The 27,950-nt window shown below is 38.2% G+C and overlaps 1 protein-coding gene across 1 annotated transcript; it reads right to left on the bottom strand.

The window, feature by feature from the left end:
* Positions 1 to 136: 136 nt before the first annotated feature.
* LOC141495534 (serine protease 27-like) lies at positions 137 to 13,417 on the bottom strand. Its single transcript, XM_074196958.1, has 6 exons — positions 13,268 to 13,417; positions 8,357 to 8,380; positions 7,418 to 7,580; positions 2,048 to 2,319; positions 1,336 to 1,505; positions 137 to 730 (listed from the first exon to the last, which is right to left on the bottom strand). Exons 1-6 carry the CDS (start codon positions 13,314 to 13,316, stop codon positions 455 to 457), a joined length of 954 nt encoding a protein of 317 aa, XP_074053059.1. The 5' UTR covers positions 13,317 to 13,417; the 3' UTR covers positions 137 to 454.
* Positions 13,418 to 27,950: the final 14,533 nt, after the last annotated feature.

Genomic DNA, 27,950 nt, shown 5'->3' with positions numbered 1-27,950 from the left:
CTCATCCTTTCCTAGTGAAGCTGCTTCTGTGGTCACCCCTGTAGACCCAGATCATCCTGCATCACAAAGGACTTTTCTCCCATAGTTCATTGTGGCCCTCTTGATTGCCTCCCCTACAAGCTGAGGTGTTCAGGAATGGAGAGTATAGGTTTTATTAATGGGTAAATATAATAAAAATAGGGTTATGAGGAAAAGAAGTAATATTTACAAATATACAGTATTGACTTGTGAAGAGAAGATGGTACCCTGGGTACTCCCTGCAGTGCCAGCCTGTCCTTGAGGAGCTTCCTAGTAGAGTAGCAATGGGATCCTTTTCACTAGCTTGAGTGGGCTCTGAAGTTTCCAGTTCACACTCCCATAAGCTAAAGGGACAAGTCCACCATGGGCAGGCAATCAAGTGGCCAGAATTGATATACTCAGGCCTCTGCCCTGGCCCAGGTGGGTCTGGTTCAGCTCAAAAGGTGAGCAGAGCAGTGAGACCAAGTAGCAGAAACTGGGCAGCCAGACCAGAGGCAGAGTTTTTCTCTTGGCTCCGAGGCCCCCTCTTCCTATCGGAGCCAGATTTGAACTGCAATTCTGGAATGATTTTGTGGATCCAGGCATCGTGAGAAGCAACACGGATGTATACTCCTGGGCGGTTGCGGCGGGCACAGCCTTCTCCCCAGCTGATCACTCCAGCCTGGAGCCAAGAATGACCAATGCGGCAGACCAGGGGTCCCCCAGAGTCACCCTGTATCAAGAAGCAAAACTCATGGTTAGGTATCCCTCACAAGGAAGGGAATAAACATATGGTCAGTGTGCTGAGCACTTATAGAAATATCTCATTTATCCATTCCTCACAATGCTTGAAGAGTTAAGTGACTTAGCCAGGGTTTGAGACCACATTTGAACTATTTAGTGGTTGTATAGCTAGCACACACAGCTAAATCAGCCTCATCTGTATATGTTAGACATTCTGAGCTCATTGTGTTCCGAACCAGAACCCATTTTCCCCCCTCAAATCTCTTACTCAAAACTGCCCTAATTCTTCAAAAGACTACCATCTTTCTAGTCACCCAGGATTACAACCTTAGTATTTCAACCTCCCCATTTTAGAGGTAAATGGATCAGAAAAATAACTTGGATGAAGTTACACAGTAATTCATATTCCCAACCAAGTCTCCCACCAAAGATTTCCCGACTCCTGACCCAAACCTCTCCCTTAACACCTTATTTAACTCAATCTGCACTTAGGGCTTGGTTAGTTTTAGGAGCAGAAGGTCTAAATTTACACCCTACCAGGCTCTCTCTTACCAGCTTCTGGCCCATGGGCAAACCCCCAGCATAAGGACATACCTTGCATGCATCTTTCTTCCCCTCTGCATAACCAGCACACAACATGTCATCTTGGATGGTTTTGGGTAGTAGTCCATTCTCTGAGTCCTTGTTATAGAGGTAGTTGCATTTCTGTCTATCAATGATGGGCACAGCCAACTTTTGTAGAATTTGGGGACTGGGCAGGTTATCTAGAGGGAGAGAGACCACTGCAATTTGAGTGATAACTTTCCCCATAATATCCCACACCTGGTCCCCAGAACAAGAACACCACTTCACCTCTTCTGATTATAAGCTACCTTTATTTCTTCTGTTTTTTCCCACTCTCATCATCCTGTAGTGCCTTCCTTTTCTAAATCCTCATCTCACTTAAAATTTGGAGTGGAAGAGAAGGGACATTAATATCAAAGTTGTCCTTTAAGATAGTGTTTTGGTCATTTAAGGACTCTACAATCCTGTCTTCAAGCTATTAATGAGACTTGCAATCCCACTGCCATTCAGTTTATGGATCATTGACAATTATACCTCCTCTTTCCCAGTGAAATGCTAAAGTATACACAGAAGTCAGAATTTGAAAAGCATTTTTTAATTTCTTGTTGCTTTTTAGGCCATCCCCCCCCCCCCCCCCCCCCCGCTTCAAAGTATTTGACTGCAGATACCCCAATCTCTTTCTGTCCCAAATCTCCTTAGGATCCTTAGTTTCTTTAAATATCTGCCACTTCCCTCAGTTTACCTTGTTCACTGGGACTGCCCCAGCCTGTGACCCAACAGTTCATCCCTGCCTCAAACTTGACCTCAGGGTTAGGAATGCACACAGGCAGGATGTGGTCGGTGAAGGTCACTGGAGCCTCCAGCTGGACCAGGGCCACATCAGCACTGGAGGCCATGCCCTGATAACTGGGATTGCTTTCCACCCTCTTTACTCGAGCATACATGGCATGAGGCCCAGGATTCACCAGCTGCCGGGCCCCTAGAAGAACCCTGTACAGGAAAGTTTCCGAGGTACTGACAGGAGAAAAAACAAAACAAGAGCAGCAGTAAGTTCTAAGAAGGCTCATCCTGATGGTCAGTAGAGGGACTACCTAGGATAGTCAAAGTCTGAGCTAGAACAGATCTTAGAGATCTTTTAAACTATCCTGTCATTTTTATAGAGAAACCCAGAAAAATTAAGTGAATTGCTTGAGGTTAAACATAATAACAGAATCAGGATTTGTACCCAAGTTCAAATTTCAAATTTAGTTTTTCATAGATTCATTCCGGGTAGAACTGGAGATACTCAATCTAGGCCATTCCCCTTTCATTTTGCAGATAGGAAAACAAATTCAGAAGGTATTAGGCAACTTGTTCTAGGCTGCATAAGAGGTAAATAGAGCTGAGATTTGAACCTAACCTCTATGAGTTTAGGATGAGCCTTTTTTCCTGACACATTATCCTTAGAGAAGGGCTAGAATTAAAACAGGGGTCCTAGGGTTGCAAAATTTAGGCTTGAAAGGGAACATAGCGCAAATTATACCTGACTTGAATAACATAGGCAAGATTCCCAAAATACATTCACTTGTAACCAAAGACTTTAACTGAGGAACAGCCCAATGTCTTCTGAGACATCTACTGCACTTTCTGGCAACTAATGTTTTGAAAGTTGTTTCATCAAGCCTTAATTGATCTACTTTCTACTCCAGAGTTCTGCCCTCTGGAATAAAGCAGAACATTAATTCACTTTCCCCATGACAATACTTCAAATACTTGATGACAGTTAGCAAATTCTTCCAAATTTTCTTATCTTCACAATTAGTATTTCCAGTGCTTCAAATGCTTCTTGAGACTCCTCACTAACTAGGCTGTCCTCTAGGTGTTTTCCTAGATTATCAGTATTCATCCTAAAGATGGATGCCTAAAAAGCTCATAATCAGGGGCAGCCTGGGTGGTGCAGTGAATAGAGCACTAGCCCTGGAGTCAGGAGCATCTGAGTTCAAATCCGAACTCAGACACTTAATTACCTAGCTGTGTGACCTTGGGCAAGTCACTTAATCCTACTGCCTTGCAAAAACAACAACAAAAATAGAGCGTAATCCCCGGGAGTGGTCTGACCAAAGCAGGGGATGGTGTGACTTTAACCTTCATTATTCTAAACATTCATTTTCTCAGTACAGCTTAACATTGCATTTACTTTATAGTCTGCCTTGGTCTACTTTTAATTCACATTGAACTTGCAAGCCACTTGAGATTTTTTCAGGTTATTTTGTGTTTTTCATAATGCTATTCTTGTGAAATTGTTTTGTTTTTAAACTTAAGTGTAGGACTTTATACTGAGTCTATTAAATTCTGTCGAGATTCTTCCTATTCACCTAGCTTGTGGAGATCATTTTTGTATCCAGTCTGTCATTCTACATGCTAGTTTTCTCTCACAATTTCTATTATCTATACATAGGATAACCAAGCTATCTTGGTATGCTTTCATACAAGTTATTAATAAAAATATCAAACAGCACAGGGTAATCCATTAGTAAGCAATGATTAAGCACCTACTCTTATACCAGTGGATATTTCCTTTCAAGGTGACACTGAACCATTAATGATTTCTGTTAGACATTAAACTAGTTTCACATTCACCTAATTCAACTATCATCTAGCTGATGTCTCTCTACCTCATCCACAGTGATAGCATTAGAGTCTTTGCTCAATTCTTTGCTGAACTTTAGAGAAACTATAGTATACCCCTGACATACCAGCCTAGCAATATCGTCTGGAACAAACTAGAAAATAAAAACAAAATTAGGTTAATCTAGCATTACTTGTTTTTAATGAAGCCTTGCTACACTTTATGATCATTATTTTCTCTTCTAGTTGTTCACTAAAAATCCCTTTAATAGTGAATTCCAAAATTTTGTCAGGAATCAAAGGTGAATTGTTTGATTGCAATATGCACTCTCATTTTTGAAAATAAATATTTTCCTTCTGGAGTCTTACGATATTTCTCCCATTCTTTTTTTTTCTTTTACAAGGCAGTGACTTGCCTAAGGTCACACAGCTAGGTACTTATTAAGTGTCTGAGGCTGGATTTGAACTCAGGTCCTTGTGATTCCAAGGCTGGTGCTCTATCCACTGCACCCCTAACTGTCTCATTTCTCCTATTCTTAATCACTTTTCAGAACACTGAGGGGCATAAAGGGCACATTAGCTAATCCTTTAAAGTCCTGGAATATGATCCATAGGGACTTGATAACAAACTCAAAGTTTTTTCCTCGAATTTTCTTACTAACTTTTTGTTATCTTTAGATTATGGCCCCATTAGCCAGTTTCATTCTAGTCTTTCCAGTACAGATGCATTATCATCACCTTACTCAAACAGTGGACCTACCTCTTCTTGGATTTCCCTATTTGTTTCCAAAATAACTTATAAATTCAACCTGTTTCTATTATCTCAATTTTAATTATTCATTCTGAAATTTAATCCCCTGACAAAATTCGTATTGGATTGTGCCAGTTTTGTATTTGATCTATTTTATCCTTTGCTTCTGACTTCAGTACATTTCTCTTTAAAATCTAAATTAATTAATTCTATGTGAATTAATCCCAACAAATCTTTTTTCTTCTCCATTGGAATTGTTTCTGAAATTACGTGAAGTTTCCTATTCCTTCTGGAGGGAATTTCTAGAATTTTAGGTCCTGGAGTCCTACTCAATCTTTCATTGAGTCCTTTGAAATCTCTCTGATTTTTGGTACATGTCAGCTTGTACCTGGTTTCCTTCACTGCCTCTGTCATGAGTCTTGAGATAAAAGTATCACTTCCCCTCAAGGTCCCATTATTTCTACCTTAGCAATCCATTCTTTCTCATCCTCCAGTGCTCATTTGGACTACATCACAATTTACCTTACTTTTATTCTTGAATTTTATTCTCTTTTTTCAAGGGTGGATCCTGAAATCCCTCCAATTTCTATAATTGTGATCTCCTGGGGCAGATTATGGACCACATGTATATGTAAAGATATAGTGGGCATCCAGGAGATAGTACAAATACCCCGAAAACCTGAGAGGGTAGAATGTGGAAGGGAGCCCAAGATGTTTTTTTGTGGTGCAGTGCATTCAGAGAAACAAAGGCTAGCTTCCAATTCAGACCCTAATATTTACTGACATAGAACAGACAAACCACTTCATCTTTACAGACTTTAATTTTCTCCTCTGAAATGGGGAAAATTCTTGTAATATTTCAATCACTATAGAAATGTGAGTTAACTTTTTTCCCTTTTTTGCTAAAGACTGTCTTTCCTTATCTGTAAAATGAAGAAGCTAGATTAAGGTAACTATAACCCTTCATTAAGAACCTTTTGTGAGAATCAGATAGAGGTGTCTGTAGGTTTTGAAAGGGGAATGAAGGAGGGAGAAAAGGCTAAATAGAGTGGGGCTGGCCCTAGGGAGATGCCTGTGGTACTGAGAAGCTTCGAAGGCAAAGACGAAGCCACAGACTAAAGGGGAAATATTCATTTAAAGGCTTCAGGATGTGGCAAAGAGCATCAGAAGGAGAAGGAAACAAACAGTGAAAGGATTTAGGAAGATCCAGAGATTAGAAGGAAAGGAACAATAGAAACTGGTTTAGGGAACTACCTGAGGGACTGGAATAGTCTCAGAAAGAAGGTAAATAGGCAAGAACACAGAGATCAATATTTAATTTCAACATCCTTGCTGAGAATAGATCTAGGGAAAAGAGGAATGCAGCTCTACCTAAGAGTGTGACCCTTGGCAAGTCAACCTTGGTTTCCTCCTTGGTAAAAATGAGGGAGTTGAACTTGAAGCTTTAGATTCACTTCTGTATACATACATACACATACACATATTGAGAGAGATTGAGAGATAGAGAGAGAAAGGAAGAGGCAGGGGTGGGGATCATTGAAATCATCTAGTTCTTAGAATTCATTTTTTTAGAGGAGGGATCTGGTTGTACAGAGAACTTAGATCATTTGCCCAAGCTTTCAAAATTCATTGGTGGTAGAACTGAGACTCAAACCCAAGACTTAATTCATGGTTTAATGTTCGTACCATTAAACCATAATGCCTCTCTCAAGCATATGTGATCATTTCTTTCTGTGAACCTCCAAAACATTTGTTCCTGTTTCTCTTTTTGTCTATCTCATATCCTGTGTATTGTTATTTTCATGTATATTATTCTCTCTTGTAAGGTTATAAGGAGCCTTGTGAAAGGATTTTTTTCTTGGTCATTTAGATTTCCTCTCAACTCCCCAACAAATGCATTGTATATAACTATGTCAGTTCTGCCCAGGTAAACTTGATAAATCAAATTTGATTGTAAAGAAAGGAAAGCAATGATGCACTGGGGTAGATTCCCAAAACATGCATTAAGAACTCATACCAAGAGGTGGCTAGGTGGCTCCCCGGTGGAGTCAGGGGTACCTGGGTTCAAATCTGGTCTCAGACACTTAATTACCTAGCTGCGTGGCCTTGGGCAAGCCACTTAACCCCATTTGCCTTGCAAAAACCTAAAAAAAAAAAAAAACCTCATACCAAATGGGTGTCCCTGGTTATATTACCTCAGTAGTCCAGGGCCTATCTGACCTGTATTAAACTGAGGAAATTTGGTCTAGTAGGGGAAAAAATTTTGCCAAACTGTCAGGAGGCTTGGGCCAAAGTCACTTTACTTTTCTGGGTTTTTGTTTCTGCTACTATAAAACGGGAAAGATAATAATTGAAGCACTACACAGTGTTTTTATGAGAAACAGTCCTTTGTGATAATAAAGAACTTAAGAATTGTGAGCTGATATCATACTTTGCATGGTATAGGGGGAAAGAACCCTGGGCTTGGAATAAGTAGATACTAATTTGTAACCTTGTTTTAGCGAGTCTCTAGCAGTCCTTGTTTATCTATTCTACCTGAGTCTCTGAACCTTGGTGATTTATCTGTGTTGAATAGAAGATAGGTCTGGTGAAGCAGGCATTGTATCTGTGGTGCTAGAGGATGAGGGGAAAGTGGACCTGTTAGGAATGTAGTTGGCTGAAGCCTGTCCATGGTGCTGAAATTAAAAGAGCAACTCAGAGAGAGGGAAAATCCAAAAGTGTAGGGGCAGTTTGGCCTGAGGCATGTGAACTTACTTAGAGAAGCAATGAGCTGCTGTCAAGACCCATTGGTCCATGATGAGGCTTCCACCACAGAAGTGAGTCCCATTCCTCTGAATACTGACTTGCCAGGGCCATTCTCCCTCTTGGGCATTCTGACCTCCTACCATTCGGTTCAGCATCTGGGGCTGGCCACAAACTAGGAGGCAGAGGAGAATTAAAAAAACAACAACAGGTAGATGTTGCTATTACTGCCCTGTGGAGAGCATATTCCTCCCATTGTAAATATGAATGATTAATTTTATAGTCATAGTAGGTTAGAGCTGGAACTGATTTCATATGCTTTTCTCTTTTCTATATTCCTTTCTTTGGCCTTGTGATTCATTTTTTCTCCTTATTAAACACTTCTCTATTCCCTCTGTTCTCTTCTTGACTATTTTTACCTGTCAGGATGTCCCCTGTATGCCTATTTCTCTTTGGGAAGTCATATCTGTCTCATATTATAAAAGCTATAGAAAAAAGAATCCTTGAGTAGTAATATCACCTAGTCCAAAATCAGTCTGAAGCAGGCACCTTGACAATAATCTTGAGAAATTATTATGGCACTTTCATTTAAATAGCTCCATTATTGGAGTATAAATCATCTTCCAACATAACCCATTGCAATATTGTACAGCTCCAATTGTTATTGAGTTCCTCCTTGTGTTGATGAGAAATCTGCCTTCTAACTTTTAACCACTGACTCTTTTTCTGTACTATGGGGGTAAAGTATATCAAGTTGAATTCATCACACTATTAATGAATAAAATATGCAAAGACAGTGATTACAATTCCTAAAAATTTACAATTTTCTAGTTTCCATGATATAGAAACCTTCTTCTGTCTGGAAAAGTTACCTGTTTAATCCATACTCTGAGGTTCTAGAACACTATCTATTCCTTTCCCATTTCCACTGGTAGGATCTCAGACACTCACCTGTTGACTCTGTCTCCTTTGTTCCTGTAAGATAAAGATACAAGGTCATTGCCACTGGAACTTCTCCCATATTCTCAGGCTGAAAAATTCTCTCATCCTTGGTTGTAATGTATCCGTTCCTTTTTCCCAACAACTAGGTTTGGAGTCTATATGCTTTAAAGGGTTCTCTCCTGGCACTAGGGCCCACCTTAACCATACAATATTATCATCTCCACCCTCAAGAGACTCTCAGGACTCTGATAACTTGCTAATAAAGTGTTATGACCTGTCTAAAAAAATAGCACAGTTAAAGCATACAACACAAAAGAGTTCAAGAAATATTGATTTAATATTTGATTGAATGATAAGAGAGATACAATAGGCTGACCCAGAAAGAACCTAGGATTGGAATCTAAAGTCCTGTTTTCAGGTCACAATTCTACTTTGGCTAACTGTGTGGACATGGCAAGTGATTTCATCTCTCTGGGCCCAGTTTCCTCTTATGTAAAATAGAGGTACAATTTTCTATACTACCTTACTTCACAAAGTTGTGAGAAAGGGTTTAGTAATCTCCAAAGCACTATAGATGAATGAGCTGTTATTTATTGCCAATCTCCCCTCTTCCCCAAGACTGACCTCCCTAACAGACAACAGAGTTTGAAATGACTTTTGGAAGACCCTTCCTGCTATAAGGTCAGAAATTTTTCCCAGCCCTCAACATTTCTCTTAGATTTAGCCCTGTTCCTGGTATCCAGTGGGTGGATTTCTTGCTAGAGACCCTAGATCTTCAGATTTGGACATTCAAATAAAACCAACCAGATGGGGTTGATGAACAGCTTTAACAGGAAGTTGACAGGTCCCTGATTGGAACTCATTTGTATAATTAGATCATTAATTCAATGTGTAGGGCCAGAACAGTTAGGATACACTATATGCCACGGGACCTTTTTTGAGGGGCCTCCAAATACACATTCCATCTTCAGAGTAGGGAAATAGAGGTACTAGGGAATGGAAGGGAGATAATAGAGGATGGGTCAGAGAACAGAAAAAGAAGAGGCAAAGTAGAAAGGGAACAGTGATGAAGAGATAGGATTAAGAAGATGATAAAAAGGAATAAATAGGAAGATAGGCGAGGGTAAGAAATGGAGTATTCAATTGTAGGAAAGAATTATTAACCTTCCAGAAATGCTGAGTTCTAGTTCTGCTGTTATATAAAAGAGTAGACATATGACTAGAAGTCAGTCATGGTGTTAGCCCTGAGTTTGCAGTGGTTCCACGGAGCCTTTGCATCCTATGCTGAAAAATGCCTTTCCATATACATTATACTAATTCATTTGGATTAGCAAATTCCTCTAATAAAATCTAATTACTTTCACAGATTAATGTCCATTCATTTAGATTAATAGGCTGATTCTAGCTAAGATAGACTTATTAACAAACTGGGAACTTTAACTGAAGAAAGGAGTAGTGGAAGAGGTCATCATAAAGCCTAGGACCAGGGGCAGTTAGGTTCTCAGTGGATAGAGTTCTGGCTCTGGAGTCAGGAGTACCTGAGTTCAAATCCAATCTTAGACACATAATAATTGCCTAGCTATGTGACCTTGGGCAAGTCATTTAACCCCACTGTCATGTAAAAACTATAAAACCCCCAAAACAAAACAGGACTTTGGGAGAGGTGTCAGATTGAATGAGGTACTATTTGAGGTGCTTTGAGAACACTGGGGAACAGCATGGAGATTTGGGAGAGTTGCAAGAAAGAGGATAAAGGGAGAAAAGGCAACAAATATGAAATTTATCCACTCAGCTCTTTTGCAAAAGGCTTTGGTGACAATAACTTTGTCATATGACTGTTGGCTTGAAATTAGTTGCTTGTCTTTATGTTGGGAGACAATATTAAGGGAAAGAAATGAGATAAATGGAAATCTACAATGTAGTCAGATATGGAAAAAGCTCAGAGAAGGAGAGAGAGAGAGAGAGAGAGAGAGAGAAGGAGAAGAATTAGAATTAGAAGAAGAAGAAGAAGAAGAGAGAGAGAGAAGAGAAAGAGAGGAGAGAGAGAGAGGAGAGTGAGAGAGAGAAGAGAGAGAGAGAGAGGAGAGCAAGAGAGAGAGAGAAGAGAGAGAGGAGAGAGAGAGAGAAAGAGAGAGAGAGAGAGAGAGAGAGAGAGAGAGAGAGAGAGAGAGAGAGAGAGAAAGAGCAAAGGGAATAGGAGTTCTTGCTCTAGGTCAGCTTGTGTATATGTGAGATTTTGTTTGGTAGAGTGGAAGAAGAAGGAACTGCGCTTTAAACATTAAATTCTTGTCTCTCAGCCTAAGGCCTTTCCTTAGACTCAATGGCCTTTGGTTTTTAAGAGGTGAATTTCACTATTCCTTGCCCTTATTGCTAATAATAGTAATTACCCAATATCAGGAGCAATCACATCTAATTATCAGTCATTATTATGATTGTAAAAGGTGTATGGTCACTTATCTCAAAGGAAAGAATTATCAGTGTAACAATAGATTCAAATAAAAAGAGCCAGGGGTTAGGAGGAAGGTCTGGATAGTATAAGAGGAAGAGAGACTGGGGACAAGATTCTGGGGTCCCAGTAGCAACATAGCACAAAGAGAGCAGCACAATTTCCAAAGAAGACTTTCCTAAAGTCACCAAGACAGCATGTATACCCCACACCTTCCAGCAGTCACAAGATGATGAAATCAAACCCCAGCCCTGATCTGCAGCCTAAAATGGCCAAGGCCCATCCCAGGGAGGTGACACAGGGACAGGGAAATGCAGCTGCTTCCAGAGAAGGGTGTGTTGACCAATGGAATGCAGTATGATTTTCAGGGCAAAGAGCACCCAAGGAAAGGGAAGGCAAAATCAGGAAAGGAAGGAGTGTCTCTTTAGAGTTAGATGACCTCCCACCAACCTAGGAGTCCTGACTACTCTTCCTGTCTTTCAGCTTACAAAGGATCTTTTCCCTCACCCACTGAGCTGGTTTGATTAGGGTAACCCCATTTGACCCTAATTAGCTTGAGATTTGGAAACAGAGGAGAAGACTGGCACCCCACCCTCCTCCTACACTTTTCTTTGTGGCCACAATATCCTCAGAGTTTAACCTGAAATCTTTAATCCCAATATCTAAATTCCTAATCCTCTTCCCCTTTCCTTACAATCTATAGATTATAAAGGATTTGGAAGCATTTTCAGGTCTGCAAGGGACTATAAAGGCTTTCTGGTCATTTTGCAGATGAAGAAACTGAAGTCTAGTGAGATGAAGAGATTTATCTAAGGTCACAGTAATAATAAGAATTTGAACCCATGTCATCTCATGTCAGATCCCCTTTTTACATTGCCATATTGCTCCTCAGTACTCTACTCCAATCCTCCTATGTGTCTCCATTCTCTAACCTCCTCATTCAGCTCTTTCACCTTCTTACTCAGTCTTATTATCCTTCCAAACTACATTCTCTACCATCCTCCTTCAGCCATCAAACTTTTATTCAATTGGATCTTCCTATTCAGCCTCTAGCTTTTTTATTGATATCCATCTCCCAGCATCCTAATCAACCACATCCTCTTCTTACTCATTCCCTTCTTCAAATCTTCAATTCTCTCTTGACTCCCCTCTTCCTTTCTCTTTCCAAATGAAGGAAAAGGATTTAAAGATATAGCCTTTTCCTCATCATTCAGAGACTAGTAGGTCTGTCCTCCATTCACTCCCTCCTCAGTGCTACTCAGTCCTTACTGGCATGTTGGTTGGTGAAGTCCAGACCAGAGAGCTTCTCCCTTCTTTGTGGGCTCCTTGGGTCTTACTATTGTCCTTTTCATACCTCACCTCAGGAATGAGATGGGAAAGGGTGTTTTTCTCTAGGTCATGGTGATCTTTCCCTCCCCTATCTTACCACTACCTCCTCTCTAAGTTTGTGATGCTTGATGGAGGCAAAGCCACTTGTCCCTCAGGCCTATGTCTTCTAAAGCATAAATCCTTATTCTAGCCATGAAAGACTTGGCTAAGGGATAGTGGAGTCAGTTGGCATAGTATGGAAGAAAAAACAATGAACTTAGAGAAAGTGAGATTTAGTTTGAAATTCTGGCTTTAATACTTACTAGCTTATTTGACCATAGACAAATTATTTAAATTTTTTTGAGCCTCAGTTTTAAAATGGGGTAATAATTTTAAATTAAATTAAGTTTTAATTAAATTACATTTTAAAGTAAAATCTTTAAAATGGTAGCAATCAGTATCGAACTACATATTTCACAAGTTTGTAAACTATAAGGTGTTATTATAACCTTGTGAGTTATTATCTTCAGACTTCAAATTTCACAGGGTATGACTGCAAGGGTCTCCGTTGCTAGGGTACTTTCTTTAGTTTTTTTTCCCCTTTTTCCACAACCCAGAAATCGAGTTCTCTATTCTCAGAGATACCCCTAAATCCATAAGAAATGAACCCAAACCTTCTAGGACTATCTAAGGTCATGGAAAGAACTCTACTGTGGGAGTCTTTAGGTTCTCCTACCCTCCCTGTAGCCACTTCTTGCCATGGAGTCCTAGTTGGGGGCAGGGCAGCAACAGGTGGGGAGAAGAATAAAGAGATAGTAGAGAGAGGATAGTAGAGATAGTCTAAGAGGGAGAATAGGAAAGGAAGATAGAAAACTAGTCAGGAGGAAGTAAGGAGGCACAGAGATCAACAGAAATAGAATATGGGGTAGAGACTCAAAGAAGTGCAGAGATAAATTGAGAGAATGAGACAGAAACCAAGGAAATATGTAATTAGAGAAAAGAAAAAGAAGGCGGGGAACAAAAAGAGTGAAAGAGAATGATATGAAAGAAAAAGTGAAGAAAATAAGACTTCAGGTGTATTATCCTTCAGACCCCAGCTTGCCTTCACATTCTATCACCCCCCATCCTTGGCCCCAAACTCTGGGCTCTAGCTTCTGAAGACTCACCAAACTGAAGGAGGAGGAAGAAGAGGCTCAGAACTTGGAGCTGCCTCATGCCTTCTGGTCTCAGGGAACTGGGGGAGTAGGACTCCAGGGTTCAGGGAGGGGCTCTGAACTAGTTGGCTCAGCTGACCAGGCAAGAATGGTTTGGGGAGCACTGTGCTTCCAGGCTCCATGAAGCAGGGGGTTATATCCCAGAAGGTGATTGCCTGCTTGGAAATGCCACTGGACCAGTTTGCCCAGTTCCGGCTCAATAGCCTCTCCTTCAGGAACTGAAGGCTCCTGAAGAGGAGGTGACACTTCAATGACCCTGCCCTCCCGAACCCCCTGAACTTTTAGGGTCAGAACCAAAGTCCCCTGGCTGGCTCTGACGTTGCATTGCCAAATATTGACCATGGAACCTCCATATCTTTTTCTTTCTCCTAGACTGAACAATAGACATACCTGGGCATGACTGAGCTCAGTTTGGTTATACTGGAAAGGGTGGACATTTGGGTCCCAGGACAGAGAAGCCAGAAGGAAGACCGGACTGGAGAACAGGAAGCCTTCTTGGAATGGGCAGGGTTTAAGAGGGGTGTACAGGAAGTCTGGGCTCTAGGAAGGCCTGGATCAACAATGCCCCAATTCCTTTGTGGTTATTGGTCTCTGGGTGGGGAGGGACCCTCTCCCCCAGGCTCTGAAGATGTGAGAATAGGAGAGTGGAAGTAGATTCCTGAGAGGAAGTAATTTAGGGAATGGGTTTGACGTAAAAGAGCTAGGGATAGGAGCCACCCTCTGGAGCAGGCAACTCCCCTTTCCCCATATACCTGGGTCCTTCAGCACAAGGTCAAGCTAGAGTTTCCTGGAATTGACTGTCTTTAACCATGTTCATCCCTTCATACCTAGAACCTTCTCTAATTTTGCCTCATTCTTCAATCTATATCCCACTATTTCCCTAGAAATGAAGTCCATTCAATTGAATAGCCATGCTCTGGCTCACACCCCCACCCCTACCCCCTTTCTCTGTCCCCTTCTTCTCATTCTAAAGTTCATTCAGGATCCAACATTCTATGTTGTGAGAACTTTTTATAGAATCACAAGACCATAGATTTATAACTAGAAAGAACCTTGGAGGCCATCTAGCCCATTTCAATTTCACCTAAGTTTTAAGTGACAAATCGTGATGCTCTAACATTAACTTTGGTATTCTACACTTTCTTTTCTTAGATTCCTTCCTGCTCTAACCTTCCATTGTCTGCATTTTAAAGGTCTCTCCAACTTTATAGATTTTTAATATTCTTTGTTCTAATTTCAAAGGTCCCTTCTAACTCCCACTTTTTCTGTTCTCTGGTCTTTGACCTATTTCCAACCTTCTCATTAGGTCCTTCTAATTCTGACATTTTGTGATTCTAAAATTCTGACTCTCTGTTTCTGTAAATATTTGTGCCCTGGAGGAAATCTGGGCAGGGAAGGAAAGAATGGTAATGAGGAAGGGGGTAGTGATCCATGAAGGGAGCCACAAAAGCTTTCAAATTGGGGGGAAGGAATAATATGAATAGTAGTATTACTAGAGATTCTCAGGACACGTTTGAACCTGGTTTACTCAACCCCTTTCCTTGACCTGAAGCCCACTGATAGAAGGAAATGTGGTGACCTCTAGTGGCAATGGGATTCAGATGCTGATTATTGAGAGGGGAAGGGCATCTAATAAGCAGACAGGAGCTACAGAAGAAGCCAAGGAAGCTAGTGCTAACCCCTGTTTTGAAACCCCTTTCTCTTTATTTGTTCCCTCCCTCCTTATCTACTCACTTTCTCTTTTTTCTTCTTGTGATTAGATCTGCCCACTTATTTTTTGAAATTTAAATTTTTTATTGGGCAATTTTCAAGACTAAGTTACACAGTAAATATTTATTAAGCATTTAATATTAAGGTAGGAATTTAAAAAAAAGCAAGAGTCTCTTTCCTCAAGGAGCTCATTAAAGAATTTCAGTGTTGACTTACATTAATATAGGAATTTTTCTTATTAAGATCTCCTATTGAACTCCAGTGAAATCACAAAAACAAATCAAGTAGAAATTTAACATTAATATATTAATACAAATAACTATACTTGCTCAACATCTATGTTTAAATTAATTAATTTTAGGAGATAAAGTTTCATAACACTTTTCCTCATTCCTCCCTGCAAGACCTCATTAGAATTCTTTGCTGATTCATTATCATTAACTCTTCCTCATTTGTGGTTCTCATTTCTGTGTACTCCATTTTTAAAGTTCTTCATTTTCTGCCTTGTTTTCCTCATAATTGTCTAACCATCTTAATTTATTATTCTTATTTTTTACAGCCTGAAAGACCCACCATTTCCATCTCTTGTACCCTTGGAAAATATGCAGCCTGAGGTCTAAATCACATTTTATCCTCCTCCAATGTCCACCCCTGTGAGTCTTTCCTAGTAGAGACAGTGAACCACTACCTATGATCATCTTTTTTAAATGAACTCTAAAGTACTACTGACCTTTTCTTCACAAAGCTTAAGAACTCCATTTGCAATGACTTCCTTTCTCTTCCTTTCAGTTTCTATGATAAAGTTCTTGACCCAGGCTACTGTCTGGGCTCTTGCTCATTCTTTCTAACTCATTTGTAACTTTTCCCCCCACTTTTAACCCAATGCACACTTTTCCATCATGCTCCTCTTTTCTCACCCCTAGATTCTAGTGCCAGTTCTGCCATTCATTCATTTATTTTTTATTTTTTTCAGTCTTTTGATTTTTGCAAGTTAAGTGACTTGCCCAAGGCCACACAGCTAGGTAACTATTAAGTGTCTGAGGTCACATTTGAACTCAGGTCCTCCTGACTCCAGGGTTGGTGCTCTATCCACTGCACCACCTAGCTGCCCCCTTGTTCATTTATTATGTGACTTTGTTAAATCTCTTTCCCCTCTCTGAGCCTCAGTTTCCTCTTATATAAAAATGAAAGTGTTGGACTAGATGAGCAACTTAAATGAAAACAGCACTTAATTTGGGGTCATAGGAACTGTGCTTGAATCCTAGTTCTACTACTTACTTCCTTGTGGCAGTGGAAAAGTAATTAAATTTAAAAATATATTTCATCAAATATTTCTTAATTATATCTAAATTTTTTTAACATTCATTTAGAAATTTTTGAGCTCTAAGTTTCTTCTTCTCTCCTGCCCCTCCCCCAACCACTCAGAAGTCAGGCAATGATATCAGTTATACATGTGAGGTTATGCAAAAAATTCCTATTTTAATCATGTTGCAAAAGAAAACATATATACACAAACAAAAGAAAAGTAAAGTAAAAAAGGTTGCAAAAGAAAACATATAATACAAACCAAAGAAAAGTAAAGTAAAAAAAAAAGGTATCTCAATGTTCATCAGTTATAGCATTCTTTTTTAGGGTTCCTTTGGAATTATCTTAGATCATTCGAAGTCATTCACAATTGACATTGCTGTTACTGTATACAATCACAATCTTATTCTACAAACTGTTTAGTCATTCCTCAGTTGATGAGCATTCCTTCAATTTCTAGGGCTTTGCCACAACAAAAAAGTGTTGTTAGCATTTTTGTACCAATCAGTTGTGGGGAAACTAATTTATTTTTCCTAGGTCTGTTCCATTATTTGTAAATTGAAAGAGTTGAATGAAGTAGATGATTTCTGAGATTTCTTCTGGTTTACATGTCCTATGATTTATAATTCCCTGCCCTGCCTAGAGTAGTTAACTAAAGAAGATAGGATTAGCCATAGGTAGAGAAGGATGGGAGGTAAATGTGATCAAGAATTGTGGCCAGGAAGAAGTCTTTGGTTAGAAGATCCCGATTATCTGATTATTCCTCAAACACATATCATAGAACACAAAACATCATGTAGAATTTGGAAATGGCAGCTTTTGGAGGGAAGTGAACTCATGATTCCCTGATTTGTGCTACCAGATGTCACAGATCATTGTCATGAGGGTACCCTTGTAAGACCTTGAAAATGAAAGGAACAGTTATAACCTCTGCTTTTCACTTTGGATCTCCAGAGTAATTTAAGTGAAGTAATTCTAGAAGTGATTCTGTAGAATATTGTAAGATTGGTCCCTAAACCTGTTACCTTTGGACAGGTGAAGGAAGTGTGGAACCAAATAAGCATTCAGTTCATATGGAAGGAAGGGTACATTTGCAGCTCTGCAGCTATTCTATGGAGTCTTCCTTCTGGTGTAAATCATCAGTGTTCTTTGGTGACATATCTAGTGCAGCTGATCTTTAGGATAAGAAAACTAGGAGAGCTCATACTGTATTGCTCATCTCCAATAATGGAAGATAGAAGACTTCCAGGGGGAGCTTTCAGCAGTTTAAGGTGGGGTTTCTAACTATTTGGGGTTATCCTGACTGAAAGTGAGATATAGCTGTTGCTATGATAGAATTCAGCAAAAGATGAAAACTTTTAGTAGCTTATATATGATCCTAGTTCTTGGGTAACCTTTTTACATCTTAATGAAATGAAGCCTGCCAATTGAAAACCAAAATCTTAGACTGAAAGGAGATAGTACTGGCAGAAGTGTTTTTGAGGTGATTTAAATAAAAACTTAAGGTTCTTTTTTCAATTAAATATTCTTTTTTATTATGAACTCAGTTATCATCAACAAACATTTCAACAGAAAAGAAGAAAAGTGAGAATTATATATGAAAATCTGTGATTTTTTTGGACCCTTATTTAACAAGGTACTTAGAAGTTGCTTTGTGACTCTTTTGGTCTTTTTGTTTTCTTCTGTATATTTTTAAAATTTAGTTCATTTTCTTTCCTTTTTTGTGATCTCTATCATTTGTCATTAATTTAATCTCCCAAGTGATCCTTCCCCCATAACAAATAATTATAGTCAAGCAAAGCAAATCAATATATTGGCCATGTCTCAAAATGCATTCTTCATTTCTAATCCATCACCTCTCTCCCCCAAGATTCAAAAAGTGTGCTTCATAATTATCAGTCTTCTAAGGTTGGTATATAGATTAGAGTTCAAAATTTTTCAAAATTCTTTGCCTTTATATTACTGTGGCCATCATGTAAATAGTAATGTTTGTTCTTCTCACCTTACTCTACTGAGTTCATTCAAGTTTTCTAGGTTTCGCTGAATTCTCCATATTTATTATTTCTTAGAATATAAAAAATATCTTACTGCATTCATATATTACAATTTGTTCAACCATTCATAATCCTTAAAGGACCTCTTAGCAAGCCATCCTAGAATTAGGAGATATTGATTGATATGATAGTATCATTATCTGGAAGAAAATAAGAGGGCAATCTGAAGATTGGGAAGATTATATAAAGCCCCATAGGCAGGAGGAACCTGAGTTCATTCAGCTTAGGGTCTACTGGAGATTACAGTTTGCTAAAGGGTGGTCTGTGTTTGCAGCGTAGCATCCATAGTTTTCTAGTCTGGCAGCACAAGTGGACTTGTGATCATAGAGGGGAACCCTCAATCTGAGTCCAGAAAAGGACTTGGCAGAGATGGTGTTTGGGATGTAGTGGCTCATGCCAATCCTTGCCTCTTTGAGAGCCCAGGTTATTTCATTTTTCTTAGATATGGTTCAAAGGTTGACTGTTTGATGCCTTCTAAGACCTCATGGGAACATGGTGATTTCAGTCAAGGTAACCTGGGGAGAGGACCTCACTTCAGGGAGGGGGTGCTACCTAGAAGAAACAATATGTGTTAAGGGAAAGTAATACTAGGTTTTGTTTCTTATAATTCCCTAGAAAATTTGGGGTTAAAAGAAGTCCAACAATGTCAGATATAGAGCTCCATTAGTGTTCAGGACCTGTGTGTGGGGTTGGACCTGACTCAAGATATCTTCTGGTAGTTTAGATCTGATATTGGAACAAAACAAGACACTAATGGGCCATTCAAAAATCAATAAAAGACCTATAATAGGGATACTCAAGCAGGATGTGGCACTTGATCTCAGAATCCTATGACTCAAGAGGGCTTAGGACATTGGCAATTTTGAAGGGACCCACCTCAAAGTCAAATATGTCTTGAGGCCACCAGGAAATGGAATCTTTCAAAGCTTCATCCAAAGCCTCATTCACTTAGCCTTCTAGTAACTGACCAATCAAGATTTGGCAATAGTTTACTGGGTTTTTAGGGAAAAAAAAACCCAATGTTATTGACCTATGTGGGTGATAGGGAAAACTGTGGTCTATCTCACTTCATAAAGAGGTGAGACCATGCTTTCCATGGAAATATTTGAAGTCTTGTAGGGTAATGTCCTGGAAGGCTCAGACTGTCTGGCCCCAAATGGGGAAGGCAGGTTCACAATATTCTGGTTTTTTTTTTTTTGTGGGACCACTAAAGTAATGTGTGGTATATGAGACAGAGGAAGGAAGTCAATCACCAGAATGCAAAAATGAAGTGCAGGGTAAACAGGGATTCAAGAAGGGAAGGGGAGCAAGAAGTAAGTATTCTGTGAGATCCAAGGAATATAGTCTGAGGACATGCTGAAAGTTCAAAGAAATCAGGGTATCTAACAAGGTCTGAATCTGATTGTTATGTTTATACGCAATTTGTCATGCCCAACAAGCAGGTGAAAATGCAGTATGTTTGTGTTCATTTAATTCTGAAATGTAGAGGATTTTAACCTCTCTGTGTATTATCTCTATTCTGAATATATCTTGTTTTCACAAACACCACTAATATATGTATACATATAAAATTATGTGTATATATAAATGTATTCTTATACAAAATATAATTATGCAATATAATACATATATATAGACAGGCACATTATATAGATAACTTTCAATATAATTGGTTTTATTTATAATCCTATATACTATTTTATGAATTAAAATATTATAATATACATGTATATAATATGTCATGTACATGTGTATGTATATTATACATAATAATATTTGAATATGTATTTACTCACATTTTATATATGAATCCACATGTCCAACACAAAAGAGAGTCTGAGGTGGAGTCAAGCATCACATAGGTATGCATATATGCATTCATGCATATATGTTTATATGCATATGTGCTTGAGCCCTGTGTGTGTGTGTGTGTGTGTGTGTGTGTGTGTGTGTGTGTGTGTCCCAGAATAAGCTCCTTTTTTTTTTCAGCTTTGGACAGTTCCTGGCAGCCACAGGTAGTGTTTCCCTTTTGGAAACTATCCCAGTAGCGACAGCATTGACTGGATTTATTTAAATGACATCTCAGAACCTACATAACATTAAAAGAGAAATGAGACTAAAGGAGAATGTTTGCTATCAAAGAAAGTTTGGAAAGGTATTAAATGTTCCCAAGTCTCTCACTAAAGCCATTTAGAAACTTGGAAAGTTGGAAAGGACCCCATTGACCATTGAGTCTAAATCATATCTAAAGGAACCACATACATACATGTTGATACTTGTCCATTATCAAAGAAGCCAAAATGATATCTCTATATTAGACTCAAATTACAGTATATTTGACTGTGGTTGACCAGAACCATATGAACTTGGAATGCTCTACCCCAGATCACACAAATAGTCTATGCGAACACCTAGGGTGGTTACTATATATATTTATGTCTCTCTCTCTCGATATAGATATAGAGATAGAGATAGAGATATATAGATATAATTTATGTCTGTAATAGACAGGTTCTGTAATATTGTTGACAAATGATACTCTGGCCTTTGCTGGGAGACCTCCAATGAGGGGGAACCCATCTTCTGAAACAACTTGTTTTACTCTGGGCAGCTTATCCACTTTCAAGCAAACAAGTGAGACTAGGAGAGTGGCATCCTTCAAAGTGAAGCAAGCTTTGGAAAGGAAAGCAACCAGACTGTAAATAGACAGTCATCACTAGGGTGTTGTGGAGTTCAAATGACTGTAGAGCACTTTGCAAATCTTAAAGTTGTTTGTAAATGTCAGTTATTATTATGGTTATCATTATTTTTATTTGCCTCCAGCCAAGAGATCTTCAATCTGCTAATGAATTCATTCCTTGCTTGACTCTTCTTCTGTTGTACTTTTGCCAAGCTTAAGCAATGTTTATAGAGTGAAACAGAGGGTTTGCCAGTAAATGTTTATCAACCAGGGTGGGGGAGATGTATGTGGTATAGTTTTAGATTTAATTTACATTATTAACACAAAAACTTATTAAGCCCTGCTTTGTCCTGATTGAGGATTTTTGATATGGCAAAGCTCATACTCCGAGCCACAGTCCACCCAATGCTAATAATGGATTCTGCAGAAGTATTTTGTGAGATGAAACAGTGTTAAGTGGAGGAATTTATACCTAGGAACAATGTTGTAAATATTTTATCATGGCTAAATGATGTTAGATTAGCTTAAGCATCATTTCATGTATAAGGCTTTTTTTTTTCATTTCCTCGGTTATTAGGACTTGACCTTCTGAAATTACCTTGTGTCTATATTTTGTACTTTCATATAATGACAACAATAATAACAGCTAACATCTATATGGTACTGATTTGTAACAGGTACTTTAAAAAAATCTCCTGTTGTCACTGCAACAACCCTAAAAGGTAGGTGCTATTATACATATGAAGAAACTGAGTCAAAGAGAAATTAAATTACTTGCCTGGAGTCACACACTAGTAAGTATCTGAAGCCAAATTAAAACTCAAGTATTTCTGACTCTAGACCCAGGGCTCTGGGTATTATGATGTTACCTCACTGCTGTAAATATACAGGGTGTCCCAAAAGTCCAGTGAAACTTTTTGGTTTGTTTTTTGTTTTTCCAACTACATGCAATGTGTTTCCAACCACATGGTATATCAATCATTTTTTCTTTGCAAAGTTTTGAGTTTTACATTTTTCTTCCTCTTCCCTCCATTTCTTCCTGCCCCCCGCCCCCTACAGAAAGCAATCTGCTATGGGCTCTACATCCATAACCATGCTAAGCTATCCATATTAATCATGTTGTGAGAGAAGAATCAGATCCAAGTAAAAGAAAGAAAACATTAGAAAGAAAAAAATGACATAAGACAACTTTTAAAAATTGAAGATAGGGGTGGCTAGGTGGCGCAGTGGATAAAGCACTGGTCCTGGAGTCAGGAGTACCTGGGTTCAAATCCAGTCTCAGACACTTAATAATTACCTAGCTGTGTGGCTGTGGGCAAGCCACTTAACCCCATTTGCCTTGCAAAACCCTAAAAAAAAAAATTGAAGATAATAAAACTTGAAAATTTTTGAAGCTTTAAAATACTACTCTAAGATGTTTTTAGGACATCTCATAAATTTTCAAGTTGTTTCCTCCCATAGAATGCTAATTACCTGATAGTAGAAACTATTTTTGTTCCCCCCCCCTTTTTCCAAGAACCTACAGCAGGTGCTTAATAAAAGTTTGCTGATTTATTGATATAGTGCAGTTTAATTATAATGTAGTGATTATTTTCTTTTGAAAAATAACATCACCCAGACCAGCCTTATGAGGGAGATATGGGGATATAGGTAATTGCAATTGATTTATTATTAAGCATATCATATTTCCCCATGTATAAGACAAACCCTTTTTCAAAAAATTTGGGGTCTAAAAACTGGGAGCATTTTATACAGTGGTAATAGATTTTTTTACTTGCTTTTCATGCTTGTTGTCTCTGTGATCATTGTTTCACATTTGTTACCAATATATTAGGTTATGTTTTGCAACGTTCTGCCCAGAAATGGCTCAGAAAAGATTTTGTCCAGTTCTGTGTTCAAGTTCAAAGTGATCCAGTTTGCAAAAATAAATGGAAATCATGCTGCTAAACCTAAGTTTGATCCTCCTCCAACTGAGAAAACAATCTGAGACTGGCTATGGGAAGAAGAAACCCTTCTGAAAATGCCATTGCAGAAGAAGGACATGAAAGGCAAGTCATCCAAATGACCTGATTTGGAGAGGGAATTGAAGAGATAGATTGAAGAACAAAGGGCCATTGGAATTCCTGTGTCCACAAAGATGGTTCAGCAAGATGAGGCAAGAAGAATTGCCGATGAAAAAGAAGTGACTGATTTCAAAGGAGGACATGATTGGTGCTTCAGGTTCATGAAACAAAATGGACTAAGCATGTGTCCATGCACCAAACTTTCTCAGGGAGTGCTTGTGGTAAACCTCAGACCAGAGCACAGGCAGGAGAGTCATGAATTGTCATCAACACAGATGAGGTCAAACTTATGGATGGGAGTTTTGACAGTGGTGATGAATTGTATGAATTTTATGATGATTAAAACTTGTGTTCAACAATTTTATGTAATATATATTTTTTTCAAATTTCAGGCTCCCAAATTAAGGTGCATCTTATACATGGGAGTGTCTTATACATGGGGAAATATAGTAATTTCTTTGGTCATTATAGAGATATAAGATCTTATAATTTTCTAGGTTTTTGATTTGAAATGCTTGCTGTATAGCAGGCATTAATTAATAAATACTTATTGGATTGAGTTGAATTAAAAGGACTGGAGAAAATTCTCCAGCATGCTGATTGCTTTCTCAATGAAGGATTTATGGAAAGACATGGGCAAGAATTGTATGGGATAAGATATGTAGGAGAAATTTTATGTAAGAGAAAACTGAGGTTCCAGAGAAGTTAAGTCTATAGTTAAATAGCAAATTGATGACAGAGTGAGGACAAGAACCCAGCTCTCTTCTGTGTTAAGATTTTCCTAGAAGTATAAAGAAGTATAAACAGAATGAATTTAGAATCCTGGTGCAAAATATGCTATCGGTATCCCCGATCAAATCAGTTCTATTATTGTTTCAGAATTGGGTGTGTCAATCTATTTTCCTGAGGTCTCACTCACCAACTATCCCTATAATTTTCTATGCTAAAGGCCACTACTCCCTTATGTGTATCATCTCTTCCTTTAGAATGTAAGTTACTTGAAGGCAAGAACTGTCTTTCCTTTTGTGTTTATATTCCTTATATAATGTTTGGCACATAAATCTTTAACAAATAATTTTTTTCATTCATTCATTCATTCACTCTTATTTAAATCAGTCTAATATTGAAGACTTTCATGATCTTTTTTGGATCAGAAGGCTAATGACTGCTTTCACCTACAATCTGATATTCCATCAATACCTATAAATTACCATTGATAAAAATGTTAAATAGGACAGAGTGAAGCATAAATCTCTGAGACATTCCTCTGGAGATCTGCTAAGTTTATATTGAGTCATTAATAGTTACTTTTTGAGCTCAATCATTCAATCAACTTCGAATCCTATTGACTGTAATATCATCTAGGACTTAGCATAAATCTGTAAGAGACTATTTTGTTTATTAGAATAATTCTAATTCCACATGATTTTTGCTTAGAGAAATCCCAAGGGATAGACATCTATCCTGCCTTTTAAAGTCTCTCTTACATAAGTTATTTCCACTCATACTTTATAGTATTTGTCCCCCCAAAAGAAAAAATTTGTAACAAAGATTAAATAGCACTAGAGGTGGAACCAAGATGTCAGAATAAAGGAAGCAGTAAAGCTTGCTCAATCTTCCTCTCCAAACAACTTTATAATAACACCTCAAATTGAATCCTGGAGTGGCAGAACTAATAAAAGGTCAGGGTAACCCAAAACAACTTAAGAGGTCAGAAGGGAAGGTCTGTGACACCAGGGTGGGGATTGGACCAGAGCCCATGTAGTGGCTACACTTGGGTTGGGCCTTGGAGGTGGCAGGAGAAGAAATGGTAACTAGTCAGAGATGGTAACTAGTCAAAAAGAGATTACAAGGGACATCTGTACTAGCATTGGACGCAGGCAAGTTGTGTTTGGCAGCTCAATTGCCTATACCCCTTTCCAAGTTGCAGTTTCAGGGCAAAGAGGAGTGCTTGCAGTCATGAGGGGGTAGGGATCAAGAGGAAAAGTATTATTTTTTGCCCCAGGAGAGGAAGTCTTCCTGGTTAAAGACCAGAGCACTCCTAAAGTCCAGAACAGTGACCACACCTTTCCCAGGATCACACCACCTTGGAAGCATCAAAAACTCCTAAGTCCCCCAAGCTAGCCCTGAAAAAAAGTAATTCAAAAAACCCTTAAGCTTAGCACAGTCCATCCCACTCCCACTTTCACCCTGGGAACAAAGTTCAATTTTAATATAAAGTTCAAAGTTAAAAAATAGACTAGAAAAATGAGCAAACAAAAACAACAAAAGACCTTCACTACAAAAAGCCACTATAGTGAAAGAAGATGAAGACAACAATTTCAAAACAACTATAAGCAAGGCCCCAAAGAAAAATAATTTGGACATAGACCCAAGAGGAATTAATATAAGAGCTAAAAAATGATTTAAAACTCAAATAAGAGTAGTGGAGGGAAAAAAATGAGAGTGATGCAAGAAAATTATGAAAAGATAATTAACAAATTAGTAAAAAAATCAAAAAATATTAAAGAAAATAACACCTTAAAAAACAGAATTGGCCAATTCAAAAAGCAGAATTGATCACATGGAAAAAGAGCTATAAAAGTTCACTAAAGAAAAGAATTTCTTAAAAATTGAATTGAATAAGAGAAAGCTAAAGAGTCCAGGAGACATCAAGAAACAATAAAACAAAATCAAAAGAATGAAAGAATATTTTATCAGGAAAACTGACTTGAAAATGGATTAAAGAGAGATAATTAAGGATTATTTGACTACCTAAAAGTAGTGATCAAAAAAGGAGCTTAGAGATAGAAAGATAAATTCCATTTAAAATTACTGCAGTCTGTATAAAATACTTGGAAATCTACCTGTCAAGATGGGTGCAACAACTATAGGAAGGAACATAATTAAAAAACACTTTTCACAAAAATAAAATCATCTAAACAATTTGAAAAAAATTGTTCATGGGTAGATGGAACCAATATAATAAAAATAATAATTCTATTCAAATTAATTTACTTATTCAGTGCTATACCAATCAATTTTCCAAAGAGTTATTTTTTCACATAATAGTTTTATTTTTTCCCAATTAAATGTAACAATAATTTTCAACACTCATTTTTGTAAGATTTTGATTTCTAATTTTTCCCCCTCTCTCCTTTCCCCCCTCCCCAAAATAGCAAAGTAATCTGATATAGGTTATAAATTTTCAATCATATTAAACACATTTTCACAACAATCATGTTGTAACAGAAGAATTAGAACAAAAGGGAAAGAAAAAAAAAGACTCAAAAAAGTGATGCTCTGATCTGCATTCAGACTCCATAGTTTTTCCTCTGGATATGGATGACATTTTCCATCACTAATTTTTGGGAATTGTCAAATAATTATTTATGGAGTGACAAGCTTATAGAGTTTGGCATGTTTATAAAAACAAGCAGAATTAAACTAACATGTGTTAACCCCAGAGTTTGTCCTAATAAGAAACACAGAATTAGGCTAATATGTGTTAGGCTTCAGAATTTGGTCTTAAGAAAGAACAAATGGATTAGGTTAACATAAGTGTTTATTAATTCTCTAGACTTGTGATGATTTGTGCATGGGGCCTAATTAGTAACTGGACCCAATGTGGGGTTTTGGAGAAGCATATTTATATATTTGCATAAATAAGAAGACAGGATCTGATAAAGTTGCTTCTGCACTTGTCCATCAAGGGAGTGTTTCCCCACCCTCATTCAGGATGTTACTTCATGTTAGTAGGGGTGAAGAGGTGCTATCAGGAATTCTATCAGGTCATGAGGAGTGCCCTCTCCTGACTCAGGACTTTTGTGCCTTATCAATCATGCTAAAGACTTCCAAGATCTCCACAAAACATGGGAATCTTCCTCTTCCAGCATGACAGCACCATCCTGTGGTGGCAGACAACATCCAGAAAAACAGGCAAGACTTTTGTTTCTTTTTTTTTTCTTTTAAAGATTTTATTGATTTTGAGTTTTACAGTTTTTCCCCTAATCTTTCTTCCCTCCCCCCACCCCCCCACAGAAGGCAATTTGTCAGTCTTTACATTGTTTCCATGGTATACAATGATCCAAATTGAATGTGGAGAGAAATCATATCCTTAAGGAAGAAAAATAAAGTATAAGAGATAGCAAGATTACATAATAAGATATTAGTTTTTTTTATAAATTAAAGGTAATAATTGGTGGTCTTTGTTCAAACTCAACAATTCTTTCTCTGGATACAGATGGTATTCTCCATCACAGATAGCCCCAAATTGTCCTGGATTGTTACCCTGATGGGATGAGCAAGTCCATCAAGGCTGATCATCACCCCATGTTGCTGTTAGGATGTACAATGTTTTTTCTGGTTCTGCTCATCTCACTCAGCATCAGTTCATGCAAATCCCCCCAGGCTTCCCTGATTCCCATCCCTCCTGGTTTCTAATAGAACAATAGTGTTCCATGACATACATATACTACAGTTTGTTCAGCCATTCTCCATTTAAAGGACATTCACTTGATTTCCAATTCTTTGCCACCACAAACAGGGTTGCTATGAAGATTTTTGTACAAGTGATGTTTTTACCCTTTTTCATAGTCTCTTCAGGGTATAGACCCAGTAGTGGTATTACTGGATCAAAGGGTATGCACATTTTTGTTGCCCTTTGGGCATAGTTCCAAATTGCCTTCCAGAAAGGTTGGAAAAGTTCACAGCTCCACCAACAGTTTAATAGTGTCCCAGATTTCCCACATCCCTTCCAACATTGATCATTTTCCTTTCTGGTCATATTGGTCAGTCTGAGAAGTGTGAGGTGGTATCTCAGAGATGCTTTAATTTTCATTTCT

The sequence above is a fragment of the Macrotis lagotis genome, chromosome 8 (assembly GCF_037893015.1).
Source record: "Macrotis lagotis isolate mMagLag1 chromosome 8, bilby.v1.9.chrom.fasta, whole genome shotgun sequence".
In the NCBI taxonomy this organism is placed as follows: domain Eukaryota; kingdom Metazoa; phylum Chordata; class Mammalia; order Peramelemorphia; family Peramelidae; genus Macrotis; species Macrotis lagotis.
Note: the sequence above shows the minus strand (reverse complement) of the source record. Positions and strands in the feature narration are given on the sequence as shown.